The 13,366-nt window shown below is 36.9% G+C and overlaps 1 protein-coding gene across 2 annotated transcripts in view; it reads left to right on the plus strand.

Annotated features, from left to right (window-relative positions):
- The window catches only part of BMP2K (BMP2 inducible kinase), a 113,310-nt gene that overhangs the window by 93,769 nt on the left and 6,175 nt on the right, over nt 1–13,366 (plus strand). Inside the window, exon 15 of one of the 2 annotated variants that reach the window (XM_024579217.4) lies at nt 2,188–2,298. The exons of the other annotated variant lie outside the window; for it this stretch is intronic. Within the exon in view, the coding sequence (XP_024434985.3) occupies nt 2,188–2,298 (111 nt within the window). The remainder of the gene's footprint in view (nt 1–2,187; nt 2,299–13,366) is intronic. 2 annotated transcript variants of the gene reach the window in all.

The raw sequence follows: 13,366 nt of genomic DNA on the forward strand, positions 1-13,366 counted from the left end.
TTTAGTTATGGGGACCCCCTATGTAAAAATATTAGTTTACTCCTATATGATAATGTTTGTATTCTTATCATTACTACGTGGTGCTATTTGTACATTTACTGTGAATTCACCCACCAGAGTGTGAGGATTTAAAGAATCTTAGTGGTAACTTCACATTTTTATATTCCGGGTACCATTGGTACAGTAGTTTATAAACCTGACGATTATGTTAAATTGTAGATTCCCAAGTACCCACCTAGATATTCTGCTTCATTAGGTGTGTGGTAGGTTCTGGGTAACTACCTTTTACATGGGAATCCTGGCAATTTTGATTGATGTAGTTGGTTTAGGAAGGAAGTCTGGTCCTGATTTAGACCTAAGTACCTATGTACTCTGTCTTTATTTTCAAGAATGAGGGCTCTTGGGTAGTGATATTCTGTGGCTCTCACTCTGAGACAGTCTCTCCATTTGTTCTTCCCCATGCCTCCCCCTCCCGCCCCTGCTTTCCCTTGTCCTCTGTCTCTTGTGTACCAGAATTTGGGAAATGAAGAACAAATGGGGGAGTCTAGGACTTTGGTACAAGAAACAGTTCGTGGTTTTAAAGTTACTCTACAAATGCACTTAGGGCCTGATAACATTGGTAACCACAAGTACCCTGGGTGATGCTGTGATTTTTTTTGGTCCTTTCCTTACAGTATGATTATGGCTTCCCACTACAATAAATTAAAGATTCTTGGTTATGTATTCTCCAGTCTTATTTTTTCAGAAATATGTTATGAGACTAACTTCTCTCTTTTTTAATGTTCAAAATTGTTTTTATTTAATTTTTTAATTGAATTTATTGGGGTGACATTGGTTAATAAAATTATATAGGTTTCAAATGTAGATTACAATGATACGTGATCTGTACATTGCATTGCCTTTGATGGGCACACAATACAGTATTTTGAGACTAACTTCTCTTTAGTAAGTGTTGAATGACAAAATATCTTTAAAAAAAACTATTTTCATAGTACAATCAGCAGTTGTTATTGATTTCCCGAATGGAGTATATAGTTAATATCTTGAAAAAGAACACCTAAAATAAAATTTCCTTGTTATCCATTGCAGTATTGGATTTGAAAACTAGCTGTTAAGTTTTGGGAGTTTTGTGTGTGCAGAAATTGTCAGATATGTTTCCTTAACAAAATGTTTATTAGTGCTTCAACAAAGTTTTAAGTAAAAATTTAAACCTGAAGTTTCATGTGGATTTTGCAGTTTTAGCTATAAAAGCTAGTTATTCTATCCATTATCATAAAGATATTTAAGAATTAGTAGCTCAGAGCAGTAATTAAGTACAGGTACATTCAGGATATATTGTAGACTCTTAGGTTTCACCTTCTCAACAGTGTGCTCCCTGGACCAGTACTGTCACATCACCTGGGAGCTTGCTGAAGTACAGAATCGCAGGACCCTTCCTGGTGATCAGTATCTCCCTTAATTCCTTTCACCCTGTGCAGGGACTGGTACATTTTTCTCTATAGGTTTATTTGTTTTTAACACACCTCATTTGTATTTTTTAGTTGCTTATTGTATCTGTTTGTTTTGTTTTGTTTTTTTTCTGATGTTGTATGCCCAATAGAAATGCTAAAAAATTTGTTGGATGAATAAATTATGTCATCAAGGCATTTAATTTAGTAGGTATCTATATCTTTGTACCTTTGTGTATGTGAATGGTTTAATAACTACAAAATAACATGAGAAATGAACAATAATGTGAAATATAGTGAATTACCTTTTATTGCTATTGAGAAAGATGATTTACTTATTTTATGAATGAGAGAACGTTTGTAATATTTTTTCCATATTTACTTAAGGAGAAAGTCTGCCAAATATTTCTTGTTTAGTAAGCTGGGTTTAAATTCAGGTCTAATATATTACAAGTTAAAGATAACTGGTGTTTAGGTAAACTAAACCAAGTTATTAGGTTAATTACATTTAGTGAAATCTAGCCCTGAGATTTCATTGTTAAGCTTGTCTTTGAAGCAACAAATGTATATGAAACTCAGGACTACTCCGAATACTTATAAAAATAAACTCTGAATTTAATGTAAGCTGTTCCTTTGTTAATTTTCACTTTTAAGTTTTACTGTAAACCACTTTAAAAAACTTTTAAAGACCATTTTGTTTTTATTTTACTTTTTGTTTTGTTTCATCTTATTTTTGCAGACAGGCTCAAGGAGAAAGCATCCTCAGATAAGAATGTAGACCCACTTTCTGCTCCACATAACCATCCTCCAGAAGATCCTTTTGGTTCTGTTCCTTTCATTTCTCACTCAGGCAAGTCACATGTGTAACATCATCACTATCATTAAAAAAATACACACAAGAACAAGATTAAGAACAAAAATCCTTATAAATATAAAGCAAAAGTAAGAATCAGGTGTTAGTTACAGAAAATAGAAAATTGTTTTAACTGTTAGCACTCCTTGTCTCATTAATGTCATTCTTTCCATTGGGTTGTTCAGTTGTTCCTTTGCCAACATAGAAAAATGCTGATTTATGTAATAGAACCATCACTGTTTCTTTTCACCTTTATTATTGGATACTGTTGAAAAAAATCTGCATGAAACTCTCTTGTTTATGTATTAAAAATACATAAAGATGTATTTTTATGCTTAGCTTGTGCTTAAAAATCTTATATTTTCCTAGTTTATACATGCTCTCATAGCTGCATTTTAAAATTATGAATTCTGTATTTGTCACAATAATTAATAATCTATTCTTTTGTTCTTACATCCTTGCTTTGATTTCAATCCAGATTTTAAATGTTATTTATTCACCATTGAAAAATATTTGTAGTAATATTTTCAAAGTAATTACCCAGTTAATAGTGTTGAGGATATTACGTTCGAGTAGTACATCACTTTGTCATAAATGGATTTTTTTGTGTAGATGGTTATAATAGAAAAAGTGAGTTTAATCTCGAAAAGGGGAAACACACTGGAAGAAGCCATGCTTTGGTAGAAAGTGAAAGTTTTGTTAAATACATATATTTAAAGTAACTGTCAGCCATGTTCTTTGGTTCTGTTCCTTTTATTTTTCACTCAGGCAGGTTACATGTGTAACATCACTACCATTTAAAAACAAATACACACAAGAGTGAACAACAACAAAATAAAAACTTAGGAATGTAAAGCCAAAATAAGAAATAGGTGAGCTGAAACCTGCGTGTTTAGGCCGTATCATTCTGAAGATGCCTGATATCCAAACCTAAGCAGACTGTCTGTGTTGTAGGTTATTTTTATATTTATCTTTTTAACAAAGAAATAGATGTTTAGGATTTCTGATGAATACATTGATGTAGTGTTACAGCTTTTCAACAGTGAGATTCGATTATTCAGAATGAGTGTTTCTACATACTTTCATGTTTCATGGTTTACTCTTTGCCACTTACTGACAAGAGACCATAGTCTTGTTAGGTTCTGCTTGTTTTTTCCTAATTATCTTTTTCATGAGGGACCTGACATGAGTTAACTGGGAAAGACAATTTACCCTCTTTATTTATCTGCATAGATGTGCTCCCTCACATTCCCAGTAGATTATACAAATGTTGCTGCCTTAACAAAAATTCTAGTACTCCAAATGGTCTTTGTAAGTTCTCAGACATAGTAAGTGACTATGTAAGTGACTCAGTGACTTCAGATATTGATCTATGTGTGGCAGAAAGTGGTTTCAGTACTAGCTTTTTTTTCATACTCTAGAAAGAGTTGTACAATACTTTTCAGGTTTGCACATGTCTCTGCATCTTCTCTTTGTTGCAAGAGCTTCTGAAAGAACTCTGGGAAAATGACTAGTAGAATCCGGAACTAGTGTGAGCCTCAATGATTTGCTTTTCTCATGGGCACCTTATTTTAGAGTTGGCCTAGGAGTTTTGTACCTAGAAATAGGCTCATAGATTTGAGCTTGATTGCTGCTGCTATTTTGTTTTCTCTTTTTATTATGGGTTTTTAACTTTTCTATCAGATTTTAAGCTTGTTGAAGGTTGGAAGTATGAATTATCTGTCTTTGAACCCTGTCAGGTAGCCAACCCAGTAACTACCTAATAACATTCATTGGATGCATGAAAAAATTATGACTGTCCCCAAAATTAATACTCCTCAGTGTTAGGACAGTGACCTTAGAGATGCCCTTTGATATAAATGCTACCCTTCCAAAATATCTTTGTAGATTTAATGTGACCATGAACATTGCAATAATTCAAAAATTAAGTACATAATCTGGAGTAGAGGCAGGAATGGTCATAGGAGAAGTGTGCTTCCAGAGAGAGAATGAAAGGCAATCACTTGGGAATATTAGCATTGTTAATTTATATGTATCAGATCCAAAGTACATAATTAAGGTACAAAATCTAAAAATAACTGACCTGTTCATTATCTAGCTTAGAAATACTTTGTTACATATAATTTTTCAGTAAAAATAAAGTATTTGGGGCATTCATTTTTCTCTAATAGTAAAATAACTGGGTCTACTTAAACAAAAATGAACTTCCCCATAAACTTTAGGAAGAAATTAGAAAAAGACAAAGGAATTTTCTATGCAATGAAAACACACTCTACCTCGCACTGTGAGCATCTGAAGAAGATTTGTTGGACTAGAACAGAAGGCAAGAAACTACTAAGTGCGTGTGTGTGTGTGTGTGTGTAATACAGAGTGATATGTATACATGATAAGCTATGTGAACTTGAATTTGAGAGTTGACAGTTACTGAACATAATTTAATTTTAGGTATATCATATAGAGAATGCTACTTTAGAAAAACATGAATTCAGTTGTGAGGCAAAATGATATAGAATTGAGCAAGTTTTAAATCTACTGGTAAAGTACACTTCAGAAGAAAGCCCGTTGTTCTGAATCTAATGTTTCTTATATACTAGTTTTATTAGAAATTTTGCCTTTTATTTTGAAACAAAAAATTTGTTAAAACTTTTAACCTGAACTTTGAAATTGTATTGGATTAGTTTTTATGTTTTCTTCAGTTTATAATTTTATTTTAGTTTTTGAAATTTTTTAAAAAGCATTTGTTTATTTATTTATTCCCCCCTCCCACTCCCCTGTTGATAACCCTCCATGTGATCTCCATTTCTGTGGTTCTGTTCCTGTTCTAGTTAGCTTAGTTTGCTTTTGGTTTTGTTTTAGGTGTGGTTGTTAATAACTGAGTTTGCTGTCATTTTTACTGTTCATATTTTTGATGTTCTTGTTCTTAGATAAATCCCTTTAACATTTCATATAATAAGGGCTTGGTGATGATGAACTCCTTTAACTTGACCTTATCTGGGAACAACTTATCTGCCCTTCCATTCTAAATGAAAGTGTTGCTGGATAGAACAATCTTGGATGTAGGTCCTTGCCTTTCACGACTTGGAATACTTCTTTCCAGCCCCTTCTTGCCTGTAAGGTCTCTTTGGAGAAATCAGCTGACAGTCTTATGGTAACTCCTTTGTAGGTAACTGTCTCCTTTTCTCTTGCTGCTTTTAAGATTCTCTCCTTCTGTTTAATCTTGGGTAATGTAATTATGATGTGCCTTGGTGTGTTCGTCCTTGGGTCCAGCTTCTTTGGGACTCTCTGAGCTTCCTGGACTTCCTGGAAGTCTATTTCCTTTGCCAGATCGGAGAAGTTCTCCTTCATTATTTGTTCTCCTCCTTCTGGTTATTCTCTCTTGTTCTCCTTCTGGTACCCCTATGATTTGGATGTTGGAACATTTAAAGTTTTCCCGGAGGTTCTTAAGCCTCTCCTTATTTTTTTGAATTCTTGTTTCTTCATTGTGTTCTGGTTGGATGTTTCTTTCTTCCTTCTGGTCCACACCGTTGGTTTGAGTCCCAGTTTCCTTCCCATCATTATTGGTTCCCTGCACATTTTCCTTTGTTTCTCTTAGCATAGCCTTCATTTTTTCATCTAATTTGTGACCAAATTCAACTAATTCTGTGAGCTTCCTGATTACTAGTGTTTTGAACTGTGCATCTGATGGGTTGGTTGGCTATCTCTTCGTTGCTTAGTTGTATTTTTTCTGGAGCTTTGATCTGTTCTTTCATTTGGGCCATTTTTTTGTTTTGTTTTGTTTTGTTTTGGTCTGCCTGTTATGTAAAGGAATAACATAAGTTCATGGAATAGATGAACTTATGATCTTAATATTCACTTGGCAGATTGATGATCATTTCATTTGGTTAGGTAAGCGTGTTTTCAGAACCTCCCAATTGTTTTTTATGTTGGTGAGTCATTTCCCAGATCTCTAGAATCAGGATTAGCACGTGGGTTTCACAGCTGTTAAAGTCAACGATGAGCTTCTTGAAGGCAGCAATTGTCTTCTTCAACTTTGTATGCCATGCAATACCTTGAAGAATGACTTCATTATCAAAACACACTTTGATAATCTTATATCTTCTTCTCATACAGTATTTAATGAGCTTTTAGTAAATAATATTATTTCATGTTTAGCCTTACCTGGTAAGTTCCATTATTTTCCTTATTTTATAGATGAAGTAACTGAGGTTATTTGGATGTTAATTTTCCATGGATTTTGTGAAGTTGAGTATTCTTTCATTTTTGAAAAGATCTTGTAGTATTTCCAGAACTTAATCCTATAAAATAATCAACACAAGGTATTTATTGTACAGTTCAACAAAACACTATTTGCTGAAATAGAAACAATACGATGTCCATTCTTTTAGGTATTTGTGTGTGTGTGTGTGTGTGTGTTTTAACATTTGAGGCATGACTTTGTAAGGGGATATGTAAGAAATGTAAGGCAAGTCTGGGGTCCTATTTGATTTTGATGACATGCTATATTGAGTGTTTGCTGGTGATGATACTCTACTGGTAGTTTAATTGTAGAATTTCCAGATGAGAGTCTTAAACTAGTGGTATCAGCGAAGAAGTCACTCTGGCCTTGATGGATGGCCTTCAACATGGGCAAATCATTTTTTCCTAGTTTCAATTTATGTATAAAAAGAAATTGGACTACATCTCTAAAAATCCATTCTTGTTTTTTCCTTTGAAAATATCGTTGAAGCTATGAAACAGGATTAAGGTCACCAATAGAAAGAAATGGAAAGAGCAAAGAGAAAGCAAAGGAATGAGCATTGGTTGGGAACAGTGATAGAAGTCACGACAGTGATCTGCTGTGGAAAGCAAGGGGAACAGTTTTGAAGATGTGGTTGATAAAATTGGAGAGGAAAGATCACAGCAAACATTCCAGAGCATTTTCCCCCAGGTTGTGGGAACCTGATGGTAAGGAGTTAAGAGACAGTGTGTGAGAGACCCTTGGCACTGCATTTGTGCATTTGACAATATTAGCTACTGTTCTCTCTCGATTCACTTCTCAGTACCATTCGAGGTACATGGAAGTATGTAGTAGGTACTACATAAACCACCATGAAATGGTGGTAACCCTAATGTAGCCCTTTAATGAGTACCTGCAACGCGCCAGCAGTGTACGCCTCAGCAGTTTCCCGACCTTAATCTTGGCTACGGTGCTCTGAGGCAGATACAGAACTAGTACCGCGTGATTCCACGTGAGAAACAGGTCATCAGAGAACGCTTTCATTTTGTCTCCTCTGCTGATGAAGGAGGGGAAGTATGCTGTATCTGTTTTGTACAGACTGTTACCAAATGATTAATACAGTATTTCACTTATTTAGTAAAGTAATGCTTGTTACCTTACTGACAGTGCTGAATAATTGATGCAGTACTTTAGTTAGCTTTGAACAGCTATCTTGTATTCTATATATGAGGTATATTAAGCCAGAAAGCAATGAGAATAAGTACTAGTTCTTTTGACACTTACTTTAATGACTTCTGTTGTTCAAACTTTTTTTCAGTACTTGGAGTTTCCCTGAGAAACAGTTGATGTGCCACATAAAGGAATTCAAGACTTCATAACCTATTTATTGCTGTTCTTAATAATTTACCCAAATCTACATAATCTCTCTTAGTCACTCACCTTACTTGCAGGATTTGGCTCTGATTGGGTTTTCGCTGTTTGCAGCAATCAGACTGAACTTCACAAGAGGAGGATTACTCAAAAACCTGAAATTTTTACAATTTGTAGTTTCAAGGCACAAAACAAAAATAAAGATTCTACTGATTAGAAGCCATCAAAGTGTCATTCTACTGTATTTAGTGTAAGGAAGCCCTACTTACAGTCAAAAATAAGAATTGGTCAATATATGATATTTTACAATGTTTTACAAAACCAATAGAGAAAAGGTGTAACTGAGGTATGAGCCTGGACACATTCCAGATAATTTGTTTATGCTTTAAGTCCATGTTCTTAGTGCTCCTTCCACATGTGGTAAGTCCCCTTCCACTTACTTGAAAAACAGCCATTTTTATTTTAATAATTCACATCTTATTAAATATAGGGATTATTAGAATTTAGGATATATTGAATTAAAGGCAGCATTTAGGTAATACTTTTGGGAAATTAACTTAAGCAGTGAAATAATCCTGATTTAAATTTCAGAGTAAATCACAACAACATGGAAGAAGCAATCTGGCACCAGCAGAAATGGTAGGAGTATCTCAGGGTTTTTTTTTTTTTTAGACAGAAATATGTTCAGGCAAAGAAATAGATTATGGAAGTTGATTGTACTCCAAGCTATAAAGTTACATTTTAAAGTAGTGTACATTGTATAGTTTGTAACCAACCTTATAACTTGTAATACTAATATTACTATCTTTTGTGCCTGTAGGATAGGACTAAAAGTCCAAGAATAAGTTGACATAATTATTTTTGTATAAATGCATTTTTTCTCAATTCTTCTATAGTTTTACAGCGAAGAGAGGACAATTAAGTATATAGCTGTTACAGAAAGTGAAATCTTATTGAGGATTGTTGTAACTTATAGCCTGGAACTTAACTTTTCCTAGCAGGAGGTACTGTGGAGCGAGAAGACCATGTGTAAATTGTGCTTAATGGTGCTTCATATTAAGTTGCTCTGAGTACGCTTCATCGGCTAATGAAGGTGGAAGAACAGAGAAACACACAATGTCAGGGTAGGTTGTAAAGAATATGGGAGGGGAAAAAAGGAATTTGGGTAAATATTTTTGATTTCTTTCATTTCATAAAGGGGAGGCAACAAAAGAAAGAAAACTAGTCTGTCTATACAATTTCCTTAGTTGCCCATACTTTTCAGGGGTGTAACCAGCATCTGCAAACATGGCAGAGGTCATCCTGTGCGTCTTTTCCTGTTCTTTCTGGAAGCAGTCCTTTTAAATGTCTTACACTGTCCTCACAACTTCAGCTGTTTAAAAATCAGAGGTGGAGTTTTCAGGATCCAAAACGCACCCTTGTGGTGTGCAGATGCACATTTGTTTGCCTACTCGTTTCCAGCCAGTTCTACAGTGGACATGAACTGCTCTGTGTGTTTTATGTGTGTTTTTTTAAAATATGTAAAAGTTTTTTCAGTTACAGTTGACATGCAGTATTATTTTAGTTTCAGTTTTGCAACCTAGTGACCTGAACTACCCTTGAATCAGCCATAGAATTGCACTCTCCTCTCTCCCTATTCCCCACTCTTCCCTCTGGTTAGATTCACCTTCAGCTGTTGAATCCAGAGAAGTGGCTAGGCCATCTCATAATGAATGAGATGGTTGAGTTTGGCCTTGTCCTGGAAATGATGATAGTTAACTTTATCAAGTGCTTATCAAGTGTCAGGCACTACTTTAACTGCTTTCTTTACAAGAATCTTATGTAGTAGAACCTATTATATTGTTCCCTCATAATGTGATAATGTATATTATGTATTCCCTCATTATGTGTGAAGCAACAGAGAGCATCTAGCTGTGATCTTCTCCAGAGATTGTTACTGGCTTAACTTTATTAGCTGTGTATTATGCATGGGGGGGTGGGGAAGTAAATCGATAAAGTTAAATTGATGTTTAAAAGGGGGAGTTTTATTGTTTTTCCCCCTCCAGGAAAAAGTACATGGTCATGGCTCTATTTAAAATGCTGAAAGACTAGAACCACCTGGAGGTTCTATATGTAGTTGAATGTTATGTATACAATGTTCTATTATGTTCCTATCAGAATAATCATGGACTATTACTGCTACCTGTAAAGATGCACTGGAAATGAAAAAACTCCACAAATTTATATCCACACTGACAATTAAAATATAGTTCTGTATGGCACTTTACAACCAAGAAATGTGTATTCTATTAATACAGCCTTGAGACGCTGACAGAGGGCAGACAGAATGAGAGGTAGGTGGCAGTTGTGCTTGGAAAGAAGTGTTGGCCAGTTGGGTAAAGGAGACAGTTAATTTAGAAGACTAGGGTTAAAATATAACAAAAAGAAGGTCAATTGAAGGATTTTTGTCCTATGTTAAATGTTCCAGAAGACCTTTAGAAACAAAACTCTGTGCCCTAGAAATGGAAATTTTCTCAGAGACGTTGCAGGGCAGCATTTTCCCAAAGTGCGGAAACAATTTTGCCAAAATGTTTATGAAGGTTAACAGGTGTTTCATGTAAATGAAAGTGTAGTGAAGCAGATTTGGGAAGTTTCAGTTTCGTAAAGTGAAACAGGTTCTGTTCTGTAGGACTTGACAGCACCTTTAACATGATGAGCATTTTCTAGGTGAGAGGGTGGCGGCACATTGTGTAGTGCAGCATTTCATAGACTCTGTTACCTGAGGCCGTGGAGCCGTTCGGTTCTTGCTGTGGCAATAGCGTTCTGCAGGATACACTTTGGGAAGCATTGGAATGTTCCTGAAGATGTGCCTGAGCAGGCATGAGGGTGCACATTGTGGTTCTCTGTGGGTGGGTAGGTACCTTGAGGAGGTAATACGTTGTAATGCACCATAGAGGAAATTTCCTAGCATGATGGACAATTGCGTGTCTTTGCCATTGAATGGCTAATCTAACAGTAATCTTTATTTTTCATATCAGAAATATGCTGTATGGGGAAGTCCAACTGAGGATCTGCATTTGATTTGGGTTTAATCTGTTAGGATTTAAGATAAGCCCATTATAAATATGTCAGGAAAGAGCCAGTAACTCTTCCCTGGTTTCAAGGAACTGGGCAGAGCAATAATGAACAGAGATTATATTTGTGTTTAAGCACATCCTGATGGAACTCTCCAATGTCCTCTCTCGCCCTCACACAGTCCCACTAGGCTTCCTGCCCTCTGTTCACTTCAGGATTGCCGACAGACTGCAGAGAGGCCAGAGCCAGTGGCTGTGTCCTTCCTCAGTTCATTGGAGCTCTTTGCATCACCCAGCCCTGCTGTCTGCTCCCTCCCCTGGAGACACGTTCTTATTCTGCATGCACCTGCTTTTGGTCCTCTTCTCTGGCACTTTTCAGTTTGCCTTGCAGGTTCCTCTGCTAACTTGTAAATGTTTGTCACCTGAGGGCTCAAACATTTGGATCCCCTTCCTTTTTTCTCTTCTCTATTTTCTTCTTAGTTGATTTGCTTCTGACCTGTAACTCGCTACATATCCTCTGTGTGGCAGCGATGCCCAAACCTGTTTTCTCCAGCTAAAAACCAACCATTGGGCTCAAGCCTCAGATATCAGCTCACACTTCACTATCTCACAGATACCCCAAGCCGTGTGTCCAAAACCAATTCCTGATAATGTTCTCTACTCTCAACTTACTCTTTATTCACTCTTTTCTGTTAATGGCACTACCATCCATCCAGAGGTTTTCTCTTCAATCTCTTACGCTTCCACTTCTTCTGACTCTGCCTCCACCACCATCATCCAGGCCGCCATAGTCTAGTGAATGACCAATTTCCTCTTCCCTGATCTCCCTGCTCTGCACCCTCTCCTTAGTTATCTTTTGAAATATCAATCTGATCATGATGCTCATTTTAAATAAAGCCTGTAATGGCTTTCCACTCTACAATTTAGAACAAAATCCGAAGTCTGTCATAGCCGTAAAGGGACCTTCATGGTTTGGTCCTTTCCCCTCCTCCTATCTCTTGTTGTACAGTGTTCCCTGTGCTCACTCACTGTGCTCTCAGCCCCTCACCCATGCCAGCCTCTTTCTTGAACTGGCCGTCACACATGCTGGAGCTTTTAGTTGGAGCAGCTTTCTGCCTGTCCTGGTCACTGTTCAGTCTCCTCGGAGAGCCTTTGCTGACTGTCCAGAGTAGGCCGATGCCTTCCCCGCCCTGGACCTGCACCCTTGCTGTTCTTTCAGAGCGCAATCACAGTCCCATGTACCTGTGCTGTCTCCACCTGACTGTAAACTCCTGGAGTTTACGCGGATGTATGATCAGTGTATATAATAGCATGCAATAAAGGGTCCTGTTTTTGTTGAACCAAAAAATGTAACTAACTGAATTCTGAACTAAAAACATCTCCAAATGTAAAGGGTTCATTTTTCTATGTAACTTTCTTTATTGTATTCTTAATATATTGACTGTGTCTGTGTCCATAGCTGTGAGTTCAGAGTAGTCACTAATTGTTTCATTCAATAAATATTGATTCAGCATAGTGCTGAGGTAATGAATGATACATGAGATAAGTGATAAATATGCCTGTGTCTAAGAGCTCATAATTAAGTAGGAAACCAAGCAACTAAACAAATAATTGCGATTCAGTTCAGTAGGTGCTACAATTAAGGCTTGCACTAGATTCATCAGAAGCACCAAATACAGGTTTTTTCAAGGGGTACCTCCAAAAGGCTGTGACAAGGCTGGGTCCTGAAATACAGCCAGGTCTACTAGGTAAGTCAGGTGGGAGTGGGAATGCTAGGACATGACTGCTGAGGTATCGTATTAAATGGTAGAAGGGTGTTAAAACAGCAGAGTGCCCCTGGACCCCAAATCTCTTAGGTTCCTCAGTTTCTGATAGCAAACTTTAAGGGGTTGGATAGCTAGACAGCTAAAAAACAAACAAAATCCACTTTATCCAGATCTGCTCAGTTCCTAAGTGCGGAGAGTTCAGGTGTGGCTGTAATGAAGAAAACCCGCAGGAGACATCAGGGTCCAAGGCCAAAGGTGCGGTAGGGCAGATCCAGAGAAGGGCACCCAGTGTGGGCTAAGGGTGGGATGTTAGAGAGCCACTGACAGGTTTGAAGTAGTAGCCACATGATTAGTGTTTCGGAAGTCATTCTGGTGACAGGGCTGAGGAGCAGTTTGAGGGAAATGGGACTGGAGGCAGACGGCAAGTCTTAAAGCTAAAGAGCTGCAGGATGCCAGATGAGGGAATGAAATAATCAGCTGCCAGAGGGACAGAAGGGAACAGACTCAAGAGATTTGAAAAACACTTTGGTGGGAAGAGGGTGGGAAATGACTTTCTGCTGTTTTGTAGAACAAGGTAGAAGGAAGCACTATTCTGCAGGAATTTAGAGGAACTGGTGAGGGCCCCATTTTAAGAGGAAGGATGATTTCTTTTGAAATTA

Source organism: Desmodus rotundus, chromosome 4, assembly GCF_022682495.2.
Source record: "Desmodus rotundus isolate HL8 chromosome 4, HLdesRot8A.1, whole genome shotgun sequence".
NCBI lineage: Eukaryota > Metazoa > Chordata > Mammalia > Chiroptera > Phyllostomidae > Desmodus > Desmodus rotundus.